Genomic DNA, 22,885 nt, shown 5'->3' with positions numbered 1-22,885 from the left:
CTTCAGTAGATGGCGGTAGAAGGCGAATCTGGTTGCAGACCATCGAAATGGAAGATATCTGTGTTTTTCTATGGCTCTGACGTCTGGAGGAAGCTGCAGAGGAGGAGGGGGATTGCCTGAGTGACCAAAACACAAGTTTTACAGTTGCTCGTTTTTGTAGAGAAATTGGTGTTTGCATGAGGATTCACTGCATTGCATGAATTCCCATCTGTTTATCTGGGGGGCTGCTTTTTTTGCACAGTTAAACAGAGATGCCGACCACCCTGTCCTCTTTTCAGACTCAGTTAGCTGCCATAATGGAAACGTTAGCGAAAACAGCTATATTAGAGATAAGTAAACTTGTGGACATAGAGTGCAAAATCCTGAGGTCTGAAGTGGCTCGTAGCCATCATGAAATCGACACCCTGAGGAAGAGGCTGCAGCTGATGGAGCACGTGCTGGTGCAGGATGGGATACAGAGCCAGCAGGTTGGAAACGGTGCACAGGCAGTGCCAGATCAGTGTCCTGCTGATGCTGAACTGTGTCCCAGGACAGAGAATCAGCCACACATTAAAAGGTGTTGATTTTTATGATGAACTTCTGCTAATAATAATAATAATAATATTATTATAATTAATAATGTGTGTGATGTGCCTTTATTATCATTTATACTTCCTACAGTACTATAAAACTCATCTCTTTGCATATCTCAGCTTGGAAAGCCAGGGTCAGAGCGCAGGGCCAGCCATGTTACTTCACCCCTGGAGCAGAGAGTGTTCAGAGCCTTTCTCAAAGGCCCAACAGTGGCATCTTAGTGCAGAGGTTCGCAACCCTGGTTCTGGTGACCCCCATTTGCTGCACACCTGATCCAGCTAATCAGCTCATTAACAAGCCCTGAAGGTGGCGTTGGAGCTGGCAACCACTACAATGTGAAGGGCAGCGGGTCCTCAAGGACCAGAACTGGGAACCACTGACTCTGTGCATCCAGGTGTCGAACCAGCAACCCTGTAATCAGTAGCCCAGAGCTCTGACCAATGAGATACAACCGCTGACAGTCAGATTCAGTGTTTTACAATGCAGCTGTTGATTTCACTGTTGCTTTGCTCTCATTTATCCAGAGAGAGGACTTTGGAGGAGTCAACCAGGTGTGATTCTGCTGTGGGAGACAGCTCTGGGACAACTAAAAAGGATCAAGTAAGTAGCAAGACAAAAAAGGGGTAGGTGTAGCAGATTTGCTCTTTTTGTTTAGTGGGATATGGTCCCAAAACCTTAGAACATTCCCCTCTCTGTGGTAGACTGGGGTTTCATTCCCCATCCAGGCAAGCAACACCAATACAACACCAGTAGCACTGCCCTGGGCAAGACTCCTAACTTTACATTCACTTACCTGTGTAATTCAGTTGGAAGTCACTCTGGAGATAAGGGCATCAGTCAGATACCTCAGCCATGTCATGAATGCAGAGTGGAGGGTGGGGCTCAGCTTCACGCTTCACCTCGAAGCCACCCTGAACTCCAGCCCAAAATCCTCCAGAGTTTGCCTCTTTGTTCACGCTCCATGGGTGTAGACCATACTAGCAGATTTTCAGTTTGCTTCAGTTGGATGAGACTTTTTATTTGAACCTCAAACTAGATGCAGTTCTGTTACTCATAGAAGCCACTTTTAACTTCTTTAATTTAAAATCATCTTTAGTCATAATTGTTTTAAAAAGCCATGTAATGTTATTGTTCTATAGGTTCATCTAGAAAAAGCAAGTGTCTGTCTACAGCAGTATTATGAGGAAAAGCAGCCCACTGAAATAACTATCAAGCAGGAGCCGAATGGACTGGATTTATGGGACTGTGAAATCGGAGAGCAGAACTCCAGGGTGGAGCGTGAGTTCACCTTTACATATTATTGATAATGCATGCATGACCTTACCATTTTACTCTGGAAGGAATTGAATAGGTGAAATTGCATTAATAATATAGTAAGGATTAGAAATCTGGCATCATAAAAATTACATCATGAAACTTGAAAATGCATTATATGGACAAAAGTATTGGGACACCTGCTCATTCATTGTTTCGTCTGAAAGGGCATTAAAAAGAGCTTCTCCTGCTTTTGTTGGAGGTACTGTCCAGATGAGAAGGCTTTCGACCAGATTTTGGAGTATTGCTGGGAAACCCTGGAAATCTAAAGACTGTTTTTTTTCCATTAATGGAAACCTAAATTAAAACAAATCCTAAAACTGTCCTTGAAATATTAGTGTGACCCTGAGAGAGATGAGCTGTTGAGCCAGATATCATACTTTAGTTAGTGGTGCTGTTTTTATTGAAGTCTTTGAAGTCGCACTGTCGGCCACCGTGGTCCCAAAACCTTAGAACATTGCCCTCTTTGTCGTAAACTAGGGTTTCATTCCCCATCAAGGCAAGCAGCACCAATACAACACCAGTGTTTAATGGAGGAAATGGTGGAAAGGGGTGCATAGGCCCAAATAATTACTAATTTAAAAGAAATATTCATTATTAATGGAATGACACTGATCACACATGCCTCAGAGATATTTAAAAGTTTTATTTTTTTTAATTATCAATGATTGAACTGTGAACTTTTAACAAACACCAGTTGTTCAGCTATATTGAGTCTAGCTGCCAGTGTCATTTGTTCTCAACTTTGCTTTCACATTGAGAAAACACCATAGGATCTGCAGAGTGATTTGCTTTAAAATGCAATAGATGCGCATCATAGAATTGGGTGTTGCCCAGTACATCCAGTAACCATGTGTGGTAAACCAGTTTATACTGGCTTGTATTGCAGTTGCTGTATGTGCTGTCATGAAAAGGTCCTGAAAATTGTTGTCCTAAAAAGAGTGGGGCATCAGTAAGGATTTGATTGCATTAGTTTTCGTGAAGTCAGGGTGTTGGGATGATCATCACTCTACCTCATCCCCAACTCCATAACTCATCCCAAAAGTATTGGAAGGAACGCAGGTCCACTGCTCCACAGCTTAGTGCCAGAGGACCTGATACCCCTCTAGCCCATAGTACCAATAGGCTGCTCCTGAGAGTCCTATACTATTGGCAGTACGTCTTTACAGTCACTAGACAAGTCGTAAAGACGTCTGTCAGCAATGGGTGCAACTTAAAGTAGCTGAATGCATTCATTTGAAGGGGTGTCCACAAACTTTTGGACATAGTGTAATTTCACTATACATGATATGTCTCATACCCTCGTATTATTTCTGTTATGGGTCCTCTTCCTCTGTGACCCAAATTTTCAGTTGATGTTACACATGTAATGTTTTCATCCTTTTTTACTGCAGCTCATGTCCCTGGATCTACAAGTGCTGAAGACATATCATCTACCCTCTGCCACCTCGGTGACCCTGCTGACCAAGAAATCCAGACTGTGAAGACCACTTCTTCAGCCGATCCTCTGGACAGACTCTCACTTGAAGATAATTTGTGTGACCAGGAACGGCCAACTCTACCCATGCATGCGAGCTCAGGACCTGAAAATACAGACTACACCGCCTCACCCAGTTTTCTTCTGCCCAAGGCCATCAGGACCCTCACGGCCTCCAGCTTTTCAGGGGAGAAACGGTTTGTCTGTCCTCACTGTTCCAAGCGGTTCAAGTGTTTCAGCCAGCTTGAAATCCACGAGCGGAGTCACACGGGGGAGAAGCCTTTTAGGTGCACGCTGTGTGGTAAGAGGTATGCGCAGAAGGGTCACTTGTATACCCATCAGCGTACCCATACCGGAGAGAAGCCATACCGCTGTCTGCACTGTGGAAAAGGGTTCATCCAGAAGTGCACTCTGGATATGCATCAGCGGACTCACACTGGAGAGAAACCCTTCATCTGCGTCAAATGCGGGAAAGGATTTACCAAGAAATGTAACTTGACCAAACACTTGTCTGTGCATTTAGACCCTATGACGGGTCTAAAGTTCGCCCCCTGAATGCTCGTAACACCACACGTTGTTATTAGTAGAGTTAGGTCCCCATGTATGTATGTGTTTGTGTTTTATGTAATAAAAATGATAACACCACAATGTCAGACTGTGTTTATTGTCAGCGTGTAATGCCCCCCCCCCATCTTTGCCAAAGCAGGAACCTACACTATATGGAAAAAAGTATTGGGACATCTGCTCATTCATTGCTTCTTCTGAAATCTAAAGTATTAAAGAGTTTATCCTGCTTTTGGTGGAGTAACTGTCTCTTCTGTGCAGGGAAGAAGGTTTCTGCCATATAGTGGATTGTTGGTATGGGGATTTGATTGCATTCAGCAACAAGAGCGTTAGTTGGGTCAGGATGCTGCCCAATCATCACCTCTAACTCATCCCCAACTCCCCAACTCATCCCAAGAGTATTAAATGGAGCACCTTCATTTCAGGGAACACAGTTCCACTGCTCCACAGCTTAATACTGGTGGCTTTGTACCCATTTAGCCTATGCCAAGGTCCATGTTTATCTGCTCCAGAGAGTCCTATTCTATTGGCAGCATTTCCTCTTTACAGAGAGTAGACAAGCTGTGTGTGTGTGCTTGCACGTCTGTGTCAGCAATGGGTGCAACTTTACATAGCCGAATGCATTCATTAGAAGGGGTGTCCACAAACATTTGGACATATTTATGACTCATTTATCATAAGAGATGTATCCTTACCATAAGCATTATTGCAGTATTTATAATTCACTAGGTGTCCAAATGTTTGTGGACACCTCTTTTTTAATGAATACAATTAGCTACTTGGTACTTAGTTTCAGTCATTGCTGACTCAGATGTGCAAATGTACACACACACACACAGATTGTCTAGTCCCTGCTGAGAAGAATAGCCTACAGACTAAGACTCCTTGGAGCATGCCTAATGCCAGGTGTGGCCTAGAGGGGTATAAAGCCCCGAAGCATTGAGCTGTGGAGCAGTGGAAGAACTGTGCTCTCTGAAATGATGATGGTGCTCCAACCAGTACATTTGGTATGAGGTTGGGTGATGATCATCCAGGGCCCTTACCTCACCGTTGTAGCTGAATGCAATCAAATTCTCACAGCAATGCTCCAAAATCTAGTGGAATACCTTCCCTGGACAATAGAGACAGTTACTCCAACAAAAGCAGGATAAACTCAGAAGAATCATTGAATAAGCAAGTGTCCCAATACTTTGGTCCATATAGTGTAGTCTGTTTAATGTAGAGACGGGAATTTAGTCAGATTACACAGAGGACTCTTCTATTCTTATTACTAAGGGGTTGGTATTTCTTTTCACCACCACCACCTCCCTCTCTTAAATGAACCCCTGTAGAACACAGCACACTTTTCAATTGGGGCCCCTAGAGAGCCACCTCCACCTCAGGACCCTGGGTAGGCAGGGGTTATTTTCTTTTATTTAGCACAGTGTCTAGATATTTAGGGGATATATTTAGGGGAGAATAGTACCTAAATACGAACAGATGAACTGAAAAGCCAAGCATAATTCTATTAATAACTGCTATACTGATATAAAATAATACTAATACTATGTAATAAATAATGATAAAATAATAATAATTATTGTATTTAAGGTGTAATTACACTTAGCATGTATAGTGACTATTTGTATATGTTTATATATATATACATTATTTTTTCCAACAAAAAAATACAAAAAGGCTTTTACATGGAGCTGAGGGAACAGAGCTGGTACCCACTTCTGATAAAGCTAAAATGTAATATTAATACAAAATTAAATACTAATAATTATTGTATTTACGGTGTAATTACACTTATGCATGTATAGTGACTATTCTCATGTGTTTATATACTGTATATATACATAATAAATAATATATAGTATACACTAAAAAAAATACTTTTACGTGGAACTGAGTGAACAGAGCTATTAGGCTAAAATTAAATAATAATACTAGTAATAATTTATGTTTTATTTAAGGTATGTAAGGTGTAATTACACTTAACATGTATAGTGACTTTATATATATATAATTTAATTATTATTTAATTATATATATATATACTTATATATTAAATTATATATTATATATATTTGTATAATAGTATACATTTAAAAAATGACTTTTACGTGGAACTGAGTGAACAGAGCTGGTACCCACTTCTGATTAGGCTAAAATTAAATAATAATACTAGTAATAATTGATGTTTTATTTAAGGTATGTAAGGTGTAATTACACTTAACATGTATAGTGACTTATATATATATATATATATATTATTTAATTATTATTTAATTATACATATATATATCCTTATATATTAAATTATATATTATATATATTTGTATAATAGTATATATTTTTAAAAAATGACTTTTACGTGGAACTGAGTGAACAGAGCTGGTACCCACTTCTGATTAAGAGCTAAAAATAAGGCTTTTGGTATTTAAACACAGGGAGTCTGTATGTGTGAAACAGGCCCCAGTGGCGGAGCTCAGGCTATATTTATACTGTACTCCGCTGTAGGGCGGTCACATGGTGCTGAGGGGGGCAGCAGGAGGGCTCGGTTCAGCAGCGTCCATTCTTCTACACCAAGAGTTACGGTAAGGCATCCCACAATCCCCTTCTGCTCCACGGGCTTTCATAATAAAGTAATCAAAAATTCAAAAGAAGAGAAGAAAAGAGAGACGGCGAGTCGGGGGATCCTGGAGGCTCTGGAGACGTCGTGGAGGTCGAGAAGCTCGAGTGAAGAAGGTGGTGCTGCTGGCTCGGACCGGACTGTAGGTGAGGCGGGGGCGCAGGATGGAAGCGATGGGGAGCGACTCGCATTTCCACACGCAGTTATCGACGATAATGGAAATGCTGGCCAAAACAGCCGTGGCAGAAATCGGCAAACTTGTGGAGGAGACCCATGCGATGCTCAGGCTGGAGATCTCGCAGCGAATGAGCGAGAACGAATCTCTGAAGAGCAAGTGTGATTTCCTGGAGATCGAGCTGAAGGCGACCCGGAGAAGACTGCAGGCGAGTGTGGACGCTCGGTTTGGCAGCGGATCCAGAGGTAAGCGGGCTACCAACAATGGTCTCCAACAATGGAAGATCTGTCCTGAACTGCTTAAAAGTGAGCCAAACACAAGCACGAGAGCCTATTATATTATAACATCTTCATTCATATTTAATTATATGCAACATTTGATAATAATGAATGATTTTATTTAATATATATACATATATATATATATATATATATATATATATATATATATATATATCCATATATCATCATTTCCCCTTCTTCATCACTCAGCATTATAGGACTGGGCCTTTAGGTAAGACTACTTAATATGTATGTAAATGAGCTCTGTTCTGATTGGCTCCCCCATACATTAAAACTGTAGGCCTGGAATACTGCTTATAACTTCATACAGCGTACACCGATTAGCCAGAACATTAAGATCACTAACAGTAAGCTCTGGAGGCAGGAAAAATGGGCGGTGACAAGTTCATGGGCACCCAAGGCTCATTGATGTGATCCACAGTGGTCCTACCTCACAACCTCCAGGACCGGAGGAGGCAGAGGATGTGTGGATACCACAGGATACCTTCGGAGGTATTGGGAAGTCCATGCCTTGGAGGGGTCCACACATGTTCATGTTATGGCTGATCGGTGTATGAAAATATGGTGATTTTTCCTGATGTCCTATTTATACTGGATTCTTTATGCTGTGCTTTCCCTGAGTCCCTGTGTGTCTTCGCTGTGTTCAGCAGAGGGTGCACACCGTCCCACCATCGACGGCGTCTTTGGTAAAGAGTGGTGCATAGATCTGTGGAAGGAGAAGGAGACCAGTGCAAGGCAGAAGGACGACAGACATAAAAACCCTTGTTTAATAGAGGTAGGTGTGGGTTCATTAACCAGACTTGTGTTTGCTGTCTTTCAGAGCCGCACTGAGTTAGGTTAGGTCTTGCCTACACCTGGAGTTGAGCCAGAGCTGTGGGCCCAAGGGTCGCCTAAACCTCCATCGTGGGTTTCTGTCTGGCTCAGATCAACCATAGTGATTCACAGAGCTGGTCTTGGTGTGCCACTGGTACTGTGTTGTGGTTCACCTCAGGAAGGGCTTGTTAATTAGTTCATTAGTTGGACCATTAGTTGGGAGCTGGAGAGCATCTACAATGTTCAAAACAGTGGTACTGGAGCAGGACCAGGAATCAGAACCACTGTCCTAAGAGACTGATTAGCTCTGCAGGTTGCCAGCAAGTGCACTAGAAAACCACTTGTGCAAAGTAAGTGAGAGATGCAGACAGTCGTTCAGGTTGGTTTGATGTGAAGTGCTTCACTGCAGCTTATCTTACTGACTGATGTCTTTACAGGGGTGGTGACAGGAACCAGGGGTCGCAACATCTAACGAAAATATAGCCCCTTTATGTACTGTTCAGAATTATCAGGGAACGTCCACTGAGTGTAACGTAGATACTGGGTCAGCCGTGCCAAATGCTAGACATGTACATCTCCGCATTTCAGGGATCAGGCCAGATATTCCTGTCTGTTTCCTATAATAGCTTTCTTTCTATTAGGGAGCTTTTGAGGGTGTTAAACCTTTAGGAAAGGGGTGGGGAGCTCCAGCCGTGGAGGGCCGGATTCCTGCACAGTTTTGTGGTTTTCCTGCTCCAGCACACTGATTCTACTCACCCTTTAATCGCCAGGTTTGGTCGGTGTGTTCCAGCAGGGAAAGAGCATAATGTGCTGGACTGTGGGCCTCTGTTCCCCAAGCTTAACTTGGGAGGTCTGGGTCCTTCCATCACTGCTCATTAAATTTCAGCCCTTAAACTCAAAGATGATTAATTTATTAAGTTATTAACGAATGGCTTATTATCTGGTAATTACTGGTAATAGATTGTAGGCGCTGTTTATATCTCTCTGGAGTCTCTGAATTAGGGGCCTACAAGTGGAAATACCACTAAATCCCAGCTACTCCAACTGTACCTCACGACTGCCAATAACACTTAACTAGCCTTAGTTGGCGAAAGCTTGCTGATTTGTTAGCCTGCATCTGTAGACAAATGTGTATTTTGACATAGAGGCCGTAGTGAGAGAATCCAGCCTGGACCCCGATGTGACTACGGAATTACGATGACTTCAGTGGTCTGCTGTTCTTCAGCTGTTATTAAAGTAATGATTTAAAGGGAGGGAGGTCTAGTCCGGCAGACAGCTCCGTACAGTTTAAGGGGTTAAACTGCTGGAACATGATTGACTGAGTGTTTTTATGTTGAACATTACAACATTTCAAAGATCCATTGATCCATGTGATGTGTTTTTATGTATGTTGGATGTTTTTCAGCCAGTAGATCTAATTGAAGAAGCACCTGACATGATCATCATCAAGGACGAGATGTATGAGGATTGCTCAGGGAATAGCAAGCTGCAGACGGGCTCAAAGAGCAACGAGAAAGGTACGCTATATGGACAAAAGTATTGAGACACCTGCTTCACCATTGTTTCTTCTGTGAAACCACTCTGGAGTGATTGTCCAGGGAAGAAGAAGGCTTCCTTTAAGATTTTGGAGTGAGCATTGCTGGGGGGATTTGATTGCATTCAGCGACAAGAGCGTTAGTGAGGTCACCCCACTTCATTGCAGAAGTATTGGATGGAGTACCAGCCATCATTTTAGAGAACACAGTTCTTCCACTGCTCCACAGCTCAATGCTGGGGGGCTTTCTACCCCTCTAGCCAATGCCTGGCATTAGTCAGCATGGTGCCAACAGGTGTATGTTCATCTGTTCCAGGGCATCCTATTCTACTGACATTATTTTTTCCAGGGATGAGACAAGATGTGTGTGTGTGCATTTGCACATCTGTGTCAGCAATGTGGGCAGCTTAAAGTACCTGAATGTATTCATTAGAAGGGGTGTCCACAAACATTTGGGCATATAGTGTATGTTGAAGAGTGGGAATGATCTGAGGACTGAGGTGTAGCACCATTTAAAGGTCTAAAGAACCTTCATGTGATGTAAAGATGGTTCTTTGCAGAACCAAAAGTGGTTCTTCTGTGGCTTTTGCTTTATTTTTAAGAGTGTGAATTGACCAGCTTTAAATTTGCTCTGTTGTAGGTCCTGTGTTCCCCAGCGTGAGGAGGGATGTGGGCCACAGCAGTGAAGACTTCATCTCCTATGCTGATCCTCTGGACACCGCAGAGCAGAGACAAGAAGACGAGCAGACGTTTGACCCAAGGTCATCGGCTCTTCTAGACAGCGCAACCTCATCATCCAGCATGAATCTGGACGACTTTGCCGGGTTCTTTCCCAGCAGCATGAACTTGGGGATGCCGCCTGGGAATAAGATGGGCTTGGAACCGAAGAAAATCGAATGTGTGTTCTGCGGGAAGAACTTCAATTACCTAAGCTATCTGAAAGTGCACTTACGGACGCACTCGGGAGAGAAGCCTTTCGTGTGCTCGGTGTGCGGCAGGCGCTTCGCCCAGAAAACGTACCTCAAAATACACATGCGCACACACTCCGGTGAGAGACCCTACACATGCATGGAATGCGGGAAGAGCTTCTCACAGAAAAGCTCCCTAAATATACACCTCCGCAGCCACACCGGAGAGAAACCCTACAGCTGCGTGGACTGTGGCAAACGCTATGCTTATAAACATGGCTTTAACACGCATCAGTGCAATAGCTAGGCCGAGGTCTGTGCTACACATTTAGCTAGTATTAACGTCAGATGCTGACACTGTGCACTGTGCCATACCTGGTCATATGGAAGAATAGTCAGAGAGAAGTGTTTTGCATGTAAGTGAATGGACTTTATAGCATAGAAGAAGGCGTTCTTGTTTTATGAGTTTATAAAAGGCTGAAATAGAGAGTAACCAAGCGACTGGTTCCTAGAGTTCGTAGTTAATAAAGAGTAAACAGCGTTCATTAAGACAAAGGGCAGCTTCGAAATCTCTTTTTTATTTTATTTGAGCCTCAGACTCAGTGTTAACTAGTAAAAACTCAAATTCAAGATCTGTAATACAGTTTTAAATAGTGGACAATTTCATTTCACTTATGAACTATGGCGTAGTAAAAGAGGTAATATCAGATCTATATCTGATCTGATGGACAGACATTTGGCCAGGACCACATAGACTTAATGCCATTTGGAGTAGTCAGATGTTACCAGAGATTTACCTGAGATTACTCTCTCTCTTATCTATAATATGTGTGTTACTAGTAAAAACTCCAGAACTACATAACTACAATACATTTTTTCAGACCCCCCCCCTTTTCTCTCCAAATTTGGACTGACAATTATCCAACCTGTGCAAAAAACACCCCCCCCCATACATGCGATGCCCTCCGTCAAGTCATTTTCTAAACTGCCACCGAAACAACATTGCTGGGCAAACAAAGTGCATGAAGGGAAGCGCCGCATACCCGGCTCCAACACAGACAATGTGGGGGCAGAGAGCGCCATCTACCCAATGGTACTCTCTTAGGGCCTCGGCTGCCGATGGCTAGCAGCATGATCAGGATTCGAACCAGCGATCCTCTGATCATGGTGACAGTGCCTTAGTCCATTCGGGGGCCTATTATATATTATTATATAATATATAATTATTATATATTATATCATTTTTTATTTAATTAATAAAACTAGTAATTCCAGATATCCCCACTGTCATTCTGACTGTAAAAACATTTACAGGCCCACAAATGCTGAAAATTAATTCTGACTAGTGCCTAATTCGTGATAGCTCCAATTTAGTTTTGATTAGTTATGCATTCAGTGCATGTGCAGTTTTAGATTTCTAAAATATAATTTTTACATATTGATATACAATTCAGATTTTGATTAGTAATTGTGTCATTATAATATAATAATACTATTAATAATATTGTTGAACTTTTAGTGCTGATATCTGGAATTGCAACTTTTACTAGTAAGTAAGTGTCTGTAATTTGAGTTTTTACTAGTAAAAAAAAGCAGAAGTGGTCTGAAATGCATTTAAGCCACATGTTAGAGCAGTATGAACACATTCGACAATCAAAACCCCTCCCAGTACAACTGGAACACCAGTAATAACTGCCGCTTATATGCAAAAAATTAGCATATTCCATCCCACACAGCAATTGAATACAGAAACTAGTCAGATGAAGTGACCTGGTGTAAACTGTCAAATGTGAATTATTACTAGAGTAAATTGTGTTACCAAGATCTTGAACTTGAGCATTTACTATTAAACCCTGAGTTACGGCTTGTATCCCTGGTGGCAGCTTGCCATATTCCTGGATAAACACACATCGTTCCTGGCCTGAAGTTGGAGTCAGTGTTTAGGAGAGGCTTTTTTGAATGAAATGAGAGAGCCCAGTTTGTCCTGAGAGGGAAGTTTGACTTACTAGTGTCATTACTCGAGTTTGTGACCACATTCTTATTATTATTAAAGTTTGTATTTTAACTTATCTATTTAACGTTAATTTACTTCTTTACTAGATTTCTAGTTGGTATTATTGTTTCTTAATAAAGCTTTATTTAATGAATTCCTTCTTTACGGTGAATGCGTGTGTGTTTTGTGAGGTCTTTTAAAAATAGCCAGCTCTGTAGCTGCAGGTGAAAGATAGCAAAGTCTTCAAGGGCGTCTGCATTATTAGTATGGATGTTTATCCTTCTGCACAGGCTATATATGTCGGGAGTCGGAGTAGCTGACTCTTACGTCTGCTTCGCCTCACAGCTAACCTGTTTCTGAACACTGGGTGGGGTTTACTGGATGTGTTTTTATGTGTGGCGGAGTATATATTTATACAGGTATAAATACTGCACATCCCAACATGTACAAATATAACTACAACCTACCCTTAAGGTGAATACATAGCCTGACGCATGACCCATGTTTAACTTTGTGTGAAACAGGCTTATCATATATACCATATATAAACAACACTATACCATATATAAACTTACTGACTGGTTTCTGTACAGTAGTGTTGATAGAAACCAGGGAGTGTCTTGTATAACACAAATAGAGCCATTTTGTTTACTGTACAACTCCACCAGGGAATGTACTATATATATATATATATATAGCGCCTCCCAACACCCTGTATGCACCATTGTATAAAAATGATACATGTCTGGCCAGAACTTTTCCTAAAACTACTGTCAAACTCTGTCTCGCAATGTTTTCATAACCACTTCCTGTAAAAGCTTTGAGGGAGCTTTTAGAGGTATTAAACCCTTCAGACGTCTGGACTCTATCACCACCACTCTCAACAGTTCCGACTCTGGGATCTTTAGGCGAGTGACCTGTGCACCGTGCAAAAGGCATGTACCAACTAATGTCTCTTAACTAATCATGGGTGTGTTTTTTTGGCCGTTACGTGTAATAAACCAATCAGAGTGTCACTCGCCGTTCCCTTTAGGAGCCAGGTGCAGTCTGACTTTGGAGGATTGCTATTTAAGTGGCACATCATGCACGGGAAGGCATCTGGGAAGGCTTGCTGAAGTGGTGGAGAGCCTTGCCTCTAAAATAATGTTATTTTATTTATAACTGCACAAACTGACTAACATCACTGTGAGTGGTGAGGGAAAGAGAGGGTCATCCCACCCTCCAGCGAGAGCAAGGTAATTAAGTAGGTAATTAAGAATAAAAATTTACTGGAAAAAAAAAGATTTTGAAGCCTTGCTGTGAGGATTTGACAACTGAAAAGCATAGTGTATGTTGCACATGATTTTGCTAATGCTTGGTCATGGTGGTCGACCAGCTTGGTCATGCTGGTAGACCAGCTAAACCGTCAAACACAAACAAACACAAACATACTCTATGATGGTCAATTAGCTTCACCAGCTTGAGCTGGGCAGGGATGTGGGTTCTGCAAACTTTCAGCACTGATGTAAACCAGCCAATGAAAGCTTATTAAGCTCATATTTTTTTCCTCACAAGCCTCCATATAAGGAAAAGCAGTGTGTGTAAAGTAAGGGGGTGGTAAATAGCATTTTTCACATAAGTATCCAAGTATCCAATCCCTGTCCATGTGAACTGCCCCTACCGCTAGCAATGTCCCCAGCACTAGGAAGGCGAACACCAGCACATGTCTCCTCTGGCACATGCCAAGCCAGCCACCTCCTGTCATTGCTAGGCAGCCAGCGCGCTCTGAGGAAAGCTCGACTCCCCAGATACAACAGTTAACAGATGCCTGTGCTGAACAACATCACACTAGGAGTGATGTGGGGAGGAAGTGCCATCAACCCACCCCTGAGAGAGCAAGGCCAGTTGTGCTCTCTCTGACTCCGGCTGATGCTGATGGCAAGCAGCATGACCGGGGATTCAAAGGAATTTCCTCTTATAAATGACGTGTCCTAAAGGCAGACAAAAAAGAAAAGAAAAAGCTGTTTATTTGTCAGGTTATTGTTTTCGTCATACATCAGATTCCTCAAAAATACACTGTATTTATGATTTGTGCAAAACAGACCTACTGTCCTACTGATGCAAATGATGCAAATAATCTACTGTTTGTTTCAGAGAATGAATTTAAAAGTCAGCACAAACAACTGGAAACAGGCTGTTGATATTAAAGCTTCAGTTCCACATATTATGTCATCTAATAAACACTACGCTCTCACGTCCTGTTCTTTTGTATAGAGCAATAGTACAACCAGCAAACTGGAAGCAAGCTGGAACTAAGAAGAGTTCATTGAAGAAAACAGGTATTGCCATGCGGAGCATGAAGTCACTGTGGTTTCTCGGCAGGCTTCTTTGTCCTGCTCTTTCGTATTCCGCTGTGAATCCCCAAGTGGTGATTCAGGTTCACTTTCTGCGTGAATCGCTTTCCACAGATTAGACACACGAAAGGCTTCTCCCCTCTGTGGATGCGCTCATGGGTGTTTAGGTTCCCTTTCTGGGTGAACCCCCTCCCGCAGTAACTGCACCTGTGCGGCCTCTCCCCAGTGTGCACCGCGTAGTGAACCCTGAGGTTGGCTCTGGAATGGAATCTCTTCCCACAGTGCTCGCAACCAAACTTCTGATTCAGCGTCTTGGACGGGTTGTCAGGAGGCAGACACTTGTGGGTTCTGAGCAAGTTCATTTGGGGGAAAACCACCTTGCAAGAGTGGCACCTGTGCGAATTCTGCCTCTGGTGACACTTCTTGTGCAGAGTAAGGCTACTTTGCCGTAAAAACGTCTTGCTGCACTCCGAACAACGGAATTTGGGCTTTGCCGACCCTTCCTCTGCCGCCTCAGGGTCTTCGCGTAGTTCGAATCTGTCAAAATAGTTCAAGTTCTCACCGCTGCCTAAACTGGACGTGTTTTCTGAGTCAAGTAGTAGGTCCTGGGCGCTGTCCGCCTCCTGTCCCTGAAACGAGTGGCCGCCTGCGTTCTCGCCCTCCGTGAATTCAATGGGTATGCAATGCTCATCAAACTCCAGCTGACTGTCGCTGGGCAGTATTACGTGTTTAACGGTGCCGTCTGCAGATATTATCTTTGTGAAGTCTGCTCTTGGGAAGCCTGGAGGCAAGGGGTGCACATCAGGAGCTCCCAAGAAGTCTGCGGATAGGAAGTAAACGCTGTCGTCATCGTTGTTGTTGTTGTCATCAGCATCATCATCATCAACTAGGTTCACTTCCAGAACATCATTAGGCTCTGACGGAGGGGCAGGGCTCTTTCTTCTGGCCGGCGCTGCAGATTTGTCTGCTGCTGTTTTGGGGTCAAGCAGAATACATCAAATCAAATATTAGTGCAGGGCATAAACACAGGGTCAGAATTACACACAGAGGGTCAAAAGTATACATACAGCACACCTGAAATTTGGTTAAATGACCAGAGGCTTTTAGTAGCCATTAACAAGCTTCTGACAGACATAATTAATTAGTTAGTTTCCTGGCACGGACCACCTTGCGTGTTTGTGGTCTCTGTTCTATGGAACTCCCAATTGGGTCTAGCTGGTGGTTTAAGGTTATGCTGAAGATTTCTGAGGCAGTCCCCCTCCTTCATTATTTTATCCACTATATGGACAAAAGTTTTGGGACACCTACTCATTGCAGCTACAGGAGCTTTTATAACATCCCATTCTAAACCCATAGGCATTAATATGGAGCTGGTCCCCCTTTACGGCTCTAACAGCAGCAGGTCTGGAGCTCTGCAGTTATTGAGTCAGTAGAGCGTTTGGGACTTTTTGCACTATGCTCTGAGCTCAGCACTCGACCCTGACTTTGTGGCTAAGTTGCTGTGGTTCCTAAAAATGTCCACTTTTCAGTAATACCACTCACAGCTGATGGTGAAAGATCTGGGAAGGAAGGAATTTCAGCAATTTATTTCTTGTTGCAGTAGTGTCTCCTATTACATACAGAATCATGATGGAGTTCAGTGAGCTCTTTAGAACCACTCATTCCTTAACTAATGTGTGTAATGGAAGACTGCATGGCTAGGGGCTTGGTTTTATACACCTGTGGCAATGGGACTGAATCAAACACCTCAATTCAGTGACCAAGAGGTGAGTCCCAATACTTTTGTCCACATATCGCACACAGACGCCTGGAATCGACTCCACTGAACCACTGATCACTTATTTTCAGAATCAATCAATCCATCTCAAGACCAGGATTAAAATAATGAAACACGATATCCGTCTTACTTGTATTGCTGGGACTGATTTCCTTCTCAGAGTTTTCCTCTTTGATGCCCAGTGCTTCACTGCCATCATCGTGGCAAGACTGCATCAATGAAAAACAGCAGAAGGTACGTTACTGCCCTCAGTAACCATGCCTTTTCCTTAATGAACGGTCAGCAATTTTGAGGGAACTCAGTTCAAGTAACGGTAGAAAACATCTCACCTCATCAGACACAGCAGGTTCCACTTCTGTTGCCTCCTCCTCTGCTCTTGGCTCCCTCCCATCCCAGAGACTGGAGCACCACTCCTTTCCGAAGATCCCATTGATGGAGGGCGCGTCCAACACTTAAAAAAAAAAAGACAAAAAGAAAAGACTGTCTCGTGACAAGTCTTTCGGGGACGTAAATGTATTGCCCTGTCTTTTTTTATTATTTCACAGTGGTAGTGGTGGTAAATTTGCCTAATGTACAGTAAATCCACACTAGGTTCCACTCTGAAATTGGCCTGTTTTTTTTTTTATATTGTCCCAAAAATCAATTGCGCTAAACAATATTGGTCATTTTATAAGCATCTTATGCCACTGGTATTATGATAATATAAGAACACTGAATTTTTTATATTTAATAATATTAATTATATAATGAATAATACTTAATTGGATAATAATAATAATAATAATAATAATAATAATAATAATTGGAATACAAAAAAAAATAAATACGGTAAAGGAATACATTTATTTATTTATTTATTTAAGAATTCAGTACTCAGTCCCAAGTTTCCTGCCTTTCTAATGCTAGACAATGAAGTGCTACAGTGCGCGAGTCCTCGAGAGTGCCAGGTTTAAGTGGGACAGACTAATGTATGGAACCCAGACGCTAGGATTGGTCACAGATGCTTGCTGGAATTGTGGGTAAAAGGGAGCTGCTGCGTCCTCGTCGACTGACCCAGATAGCATGCCCACCGGGGGCCTGTATGGGTTGCCCAAAAAGTTTTGTCCATGGGTTCCATGTTGGCCCCACGTATGGATGACCGCTAGAGTCAGCAATGGGACCACAAGGGGTTAGACAAGGGCCACATCTGGGTTGTACACTGCACATGGGGCCTAGATGGTACCCATGTGAGATTAGGGTGGGCTGTAATGATAGGGCCCATGTGGAAAGCCCAACTTGATCCCAGCAACAATCCACGCACAGATTCACTCAGAGCCCATGCCCACCCGAAACCCACCCAGCCCTCACATGAGCCTCACTTGCTGGCTGGGGAGGGCATTCGCGAACACCCTTTAAAACGACAGGGTGAGAAATGGGACAGTCTCATGGTCCTAGCAGGCATGCGGCATGCAAAGGTGCCATTTGGGACTGGGGTACGGTCTGATTGTCGATCTTCCCATGAATTATGGGTATTCCATGTCCGCTGTCCATGTCGTTTGTACACTGCTTATTGCTGTGCATTGTGGGATTGTTATATATAGCGCACTCGGGAAACCCTGAGCTAGTGCCCTATAAAGTGAACAGGGCAGCAGTTCTGGACACAGCTTATGATTGGAGAAGTCATGTGATCGCTCCTGTTAACCCATAGCTGTGTTGACTTTTATTATCTGAGGAGGATCTGCACCAAATTGAGCTTAGGCGTCCCACAGTGGACAGTGTCCCACATTAGGGCGATGCACACTACTTTGTACTTGACTGGCTTCATATTGCAAAATATTCCAGAAGTCTGAAATGCAAAAAATGTCCCACATAAGGCTAACTCACCCACCCCAACTCCAAACACCGTGACACCCTCACAAGTGGGCCTCAGGGTGCAGCAAATGACAAAACACTGTAAAAACGCAGGGCACGGGCTCTTTAACGCACCCCAGTGTTGTGCACGTATGTCATGTCCAGACAGTGAGACAGCGGAGATACCTTCCCGAGTCTGGACGCAGACGGAGCGGTACTTGCACGGGCTGCGGGCTCCCGTCTTCGCGCTGCGCAGGATTTCAACCTCGCTTTCCAGCTCGTGCATTTTCACGCTGATGGCCGCCTTCTCGTTGAGGGCTCGGGCCAGCTCGAGCCGCAGACACGCCAGGTCCCCGTCGACCATCTCGCAGACCTGCCGCACGAGCGCTCTGGTCATCACATCCATGACGGAGCTGAGGCGCGTCTGGAAGGAGAAGGGCTGGTTGTTGGCCATATCCTCGCGCGTCCGGGCCTGGGAGGGAGGGAGGGAGGGAGGGAGAGGGAGGAGAGGGGCGCGAGACGAGCGAGTTTTACAGCCTGACTTACAGCCGGTGCCTCATCGCTGAGGGGGGCGGAGGAAGGCCGGGACGACGGAGCTCAGCTCGGCCGCTGCTGCTGCTGCTGGGCTTCTGTTATTGTTTATTTCCGGGTCCAGCCGGGCTGTGATCAGCAGACTGACTGGCTAAGCCCCTCCTAAAGCCCCTCAGTTGGAGGGGTGGGCGAGGAGTCTCATTTTCCCTGTTGGAGCACAGGCACAATATCCCCACAATATGCTTTATATCCCTTTAAAAAAATCTTATTCTAATTTGCATAATGAATGGACCAATAGAAATGCTCTGAAATTATTTTTGGAATAAAATTTATTGTGATATTACATGTAAAGTTAGCATTTTGGAGATACAAGGTTTGTGTGAGACAGAGATTATGAATATTTCTTTTCCCGGTGGCCTTGAGACGAGGCCTGGGGTATGTCTGTGTGTTGTCTGCTCTCTTCATGGACGGGCTTTGTCTTTTTTGAGAAGGTCATTGGTCAGATAAAGGCCTCCAGACTCTCTTACCAGACATCAGGAACCTTCAAGGCCAATGACTCTCTCTCTCTTTCTCTCTCTCTCTTACACACACACACACACACACACACACACACACACACATACATACACGATGGACTGCTGGCTTTTTTATTTATGTATTTTTATGTAGTACTGTAAAGTATGACACCTAATTCTCCTTACTCCACAAATAGACATACGCTGCTACTTATATATAATAATATATATAATATTATATATAAATATATATATATACTTATATATAATACGTGTATTTTAATGGTTTATTTAGCTGGTAATACACAAGAAAATATGTTATGGTTAAAATCTGAATGTCTCTGGGAGACAAAATTCTCGACCGAAAACCATCCAGCTCTCTGTAGGTTGTTGAGAAGCCGTGGCAGTTACTCTCATTATTTTTCACTCAATCAGAGACATGCATTAATAAACCGGTAATATACTGAGCACATGGCATGCCACAGGCTACATTTTCATGATTGCATCTGCAAAGTGCGCAGGGATCTGCAGAAGTGTAGCTGTACATAAAAACAAAACAAAACATGATATTCATAAAATGAGTGATCTTATTTATTGTGATCTGGGGTTTTCTATCACACAAATGCAGCTACAACCTGTCTTTAAGCCCCATGGTAAACAAAAATGTCCCAGACCCTGTGCTTTTGTCCTGTGTACATTTTTAAATACATAAATGCCACTGAATTCTTGGAAGTACATGGTCGTTAACGAGGCGTTAATGAGTGTGAACCATTTTACCTCCTCCATAATGATATATGCGGTTTGCACAGCTTTATAATCATAACCAGCAAACATTCAATCCAGAGCAGGGAGAAAAAGCTGACCCCTCATGAACGTACAGTCCTGTGGAAAAATTAGGACACCCCATGAAACACTCTCTCTATGACTTATTTAACATATTTAAATGCATGGATATGTGAATTTAACATGATTTAGTGGATAGTTTTGTGAACTGTCCCCTCTCAGGCTCATCTGCATCTACAACCTTCTATCTGAAGGCCTCAGAGAGCTCTTTGCATCTGACCATGGTGATCTGATCTTCACCACTCACTTCAACAAGCAAGAGCAAACCAGACTAAATCCAGTCAATCCAGGTTTAAGTAAGACGGGCTCCTCCAGAATCCTCTCTAATCATGTTCTGATCATCTGCAGCTGATGTTCTGCACCTGATTCTGATTTTAGACATATAAAGTAGTAATTAATGTGTGGGTGGGGGTGTGTGTGTGGGCAAACTTATCTAATTATTAAAGTAGTTAACTCCGTCTCCCAATATTGTTCAAATGAAGATCAAATGTCCAGATGTTTCATATCTCAGACTTTTGGACCTTAGAGAACGTTTGGCATGTTATCCCCAGTGTAGGTCTGTCCATCCCCAGAATACCAGCAGTGAAGGATGACCGGTCTGGTTCCTGATTTATCACACACTATGCTGGAGGTCACACTCATGACAGAGATGTGCCAAACTCCTGTCCTGTGGACGCCTGTAACTGAATCTGCAGAGACATAACATGCATGTGAGCACAGAGGACATGCAGTTCAGTTCATGCTACACCAGACCAGAAAGGCCAGAAGCCGCTGTAGCGCTTGGGAACGATGGAGGCCCAAACCTCTCTCCCAGAAGATGAGCCTTTTTGCACGATGTGTGGAGAGATTTTCAACGTCCCAGAGGTTCTCTGCTGCGTCATTTGTGGCTCCAGCTTCTGCAAATTCTGCCTGGCACATTACTGGAAGAGCCAAGGCTCCCAGGAGTGTCCCCTGTGTCCAGAAAAGACAGCCGCACCTTCTCTGAGAACATGCAAGGAACATGGCGTGAAGCTGACTCTGTTCTGCATTGGAGATGTGCGTCCCATTTGTACGACATGCCTTAAATCTGGAGGTCATGAAAATCACAGCGTCTACCCGCTGAAGGAGGCACTGGGGGACTGCAAGGTAGGAATAATCGCAGTCTTTGCGCTGGGCATGGCACGTTTATTACATTAATTAACACATCAAAGGCGTAGTCTGCACTGCTGTCTGCAGGGGTTTTATAGAGTCAGTCATTCTTATTCTCCAGTTAAAGATGGTGCAGATGGGAAATAAGAGTGCAAAGAATGTTCTCAGAATTGAAAAAGTGAACTTCTCAGTCTTGGGACTGTTATTTTAACCTTTGAGTTTTACTTAGTTTTAATCCCAAAGCAGAAACTACAGTATATACTGTGGAGTCCCACAGGGTTCTGTTCTAGGGCGTATGAAATTGACGTTAGTTATGGCAGTAAAGTAGTTACAAGAGTGAATGATCGAAGTGTCCATTTAAAAAGGGTTTAAAGGGTTAAAAACAGTAAACAACTTCTAATTTTACTTCTAAATAATTGCACATTTGCATATTTTTAATGTGCTATCAGCTCAGCTCACTTACACACATGTACAGCATTTAACTGATGCTCTTATCCAGAGTCATTGACATGTGAATCGTGTCACAACCATGTGAGAATGTTATAAGAGAGTTATAAGGCTTTGTACAAACACACTTGTTGGTGTAGCATGGTGAGCTTGCACAGCCCAGGAATTACAGCGCCAACTAGAGGTGTATGAAAATATTAATTTATCTAAGTATTGCATTATTATGTTTTGCAATAATATATTGATTCTCAAAAACACAGTATCCACCTTTAATTATTACACCATATTATGTCCAAATATTTGTGGACACCCCTAGTAATGCATGCATTCTGCTACTTTAAGTAGCACCCAATGCTGACACAGACGTGCAAAATACCTGCAGCACAACATCCTTGATATTGGAAGAAACAACAAATGTGTCCCAATACATTCGTCCACATTGTGAAGTTAACAAATACAGATTGGAGGCAATCAACTTATCCAATCAGAACAGCGAGCTTCTAAAAGGGTTCTGTTCTAGGGTGTATTTAATTGATGTTAATTATTGTAGTAAAGTAGCTACACGAGGGAATGACTTGAAGTGTGCATCTAGTAAAAAAGTAGTTAAATGGTTAAGAGGAGTAAACAGAATCAATTAAGCTGTTTTATAGGACACTGTCAGAGCACACACTCCTAATAAAATGATCCTTGAGTTCTTTTACAACCTTGAGGACTTAAGGAACCCTTTGGATACTTAAATGGATCCTTGTCTGTTCAAACGCTCCTCAGATGATTTTGGAGATGGTTCCATATAGAACCTTTTCCAAACGTCTTCAGCATGGGTTCTAAACATCATGTGATACCATCATACTATGAGATATTCACAAAACATCAAGCTCCACCATATATGTACACTTTGAACAAGCCACAGCCAAAAGGACATACTGAGCATGGACTTTATTAGGCACAGCTCCTGTGTCCAGAGGTCAGTCAGTGTCAATACCACAAAATGCTATTTATAACACAGTGATGATGCAGTACAGCACATGGGTGATTTTGTGTTTTCTCTGCTTTTAACACACCTCAGTTGTCAAGCAGTTTTGTTTGGTTAGTTTTTTTTTCCCAGAGAGAACTCTTCTTTTATTAAAAGCCCTCAAAAACATGAATGACTTTTATTAAAAGCCTTTGCTGCTTTTAAGGTGCTTTAATTAAAAGCCCTTAAAAACCTGAAT

At 42.8% G+C, this 22,885-nt stretch overlaps 2 protein-coding genes across 3 annotated transcripts; one reads left to right on the top strand and one right to left on the bottom strand.

The window, feature by feature from the left end:
• Window positions 1-87: 87 nt before the first annotated feature.
• Window positions 88-12,692, top strand: LOC140551039 (uncharacterized). Its single transcript, XM_072674408.1, has 9 exons — window positions 88-556; window positions 1,098-1,173; window positions 1,713-1,851; window positions 3,282-3,899; window positions 6,386-6,510; window positions 6,692-6,965; window positions 7,670-7,797; window positions 9,241-9,352; window positions 10,010-12,692. The coding sequence occupies exons 1-9, from the start codon at window positions 252-254 to the stop codon at window positions 10,582-10,584; spliced, it is 2,352 nt and encodes a 783-aa protein (XP_072530509.1). The 5' UTR covers window positions 88-251; the 3' UTR covers window positions 10,585-12,692.
• Window positions 12,693-14,258: 1,566 nt separating this feature from the next.
• On the bottom strand, window positions 14,259-19,224 carry LOC140551698 (uncharacterized). 2 transcript variants are annotated; one of them, XM_072675252.1, is made up of 4 exons: window positions 18,346-19,224; window positions 16,710-16,831; window positions 16,511-16,589; window positions 14,259-15,573 (listed from the first exon to the last, which is right to left on the bottom strand). In XM_072675252.1, exons 1-4 carry the CDS (start codon window positions 18,662-18,664, stop codon window positions 14,612-14,614), a joined length of 1,482 nt encoding a protein of 493 aa, XP_072531353.1. In that variant the 5' UTR covers window positions 18,665-19,224; the 3' UTR covers window positions 14,259-14,611. The 2 variants fall into 2 exon arrangements, with proteins under 2 accessions (XP_072531353.1, XP_072531354.1); XM_072675253.1 differs by having other exon boundaries at window positions 18,397-19,224.
• Between the last annotated feature and the right edge of the window lie 3,661 nt (window positions 19,225-22,885).

Source organism: Salminus brasiliensis, chromosome 3 (genome assembly GCF_030463535.1).
Source record: "Salminus brasiliensis chromosome 3, fSalBra1.hap2, whole genome shotgun sequence".
Classification (NCBI taxonomy): domain Eukaryota; kingdom Metazoa; phylum Chordata; class Actinopteri; order Characiformes; family Bryconidae; genus Salminus; species Salminus brasiliensis.
This window is presented reverse-complemented; position numbering and strand designations above follow the sequence as displayed.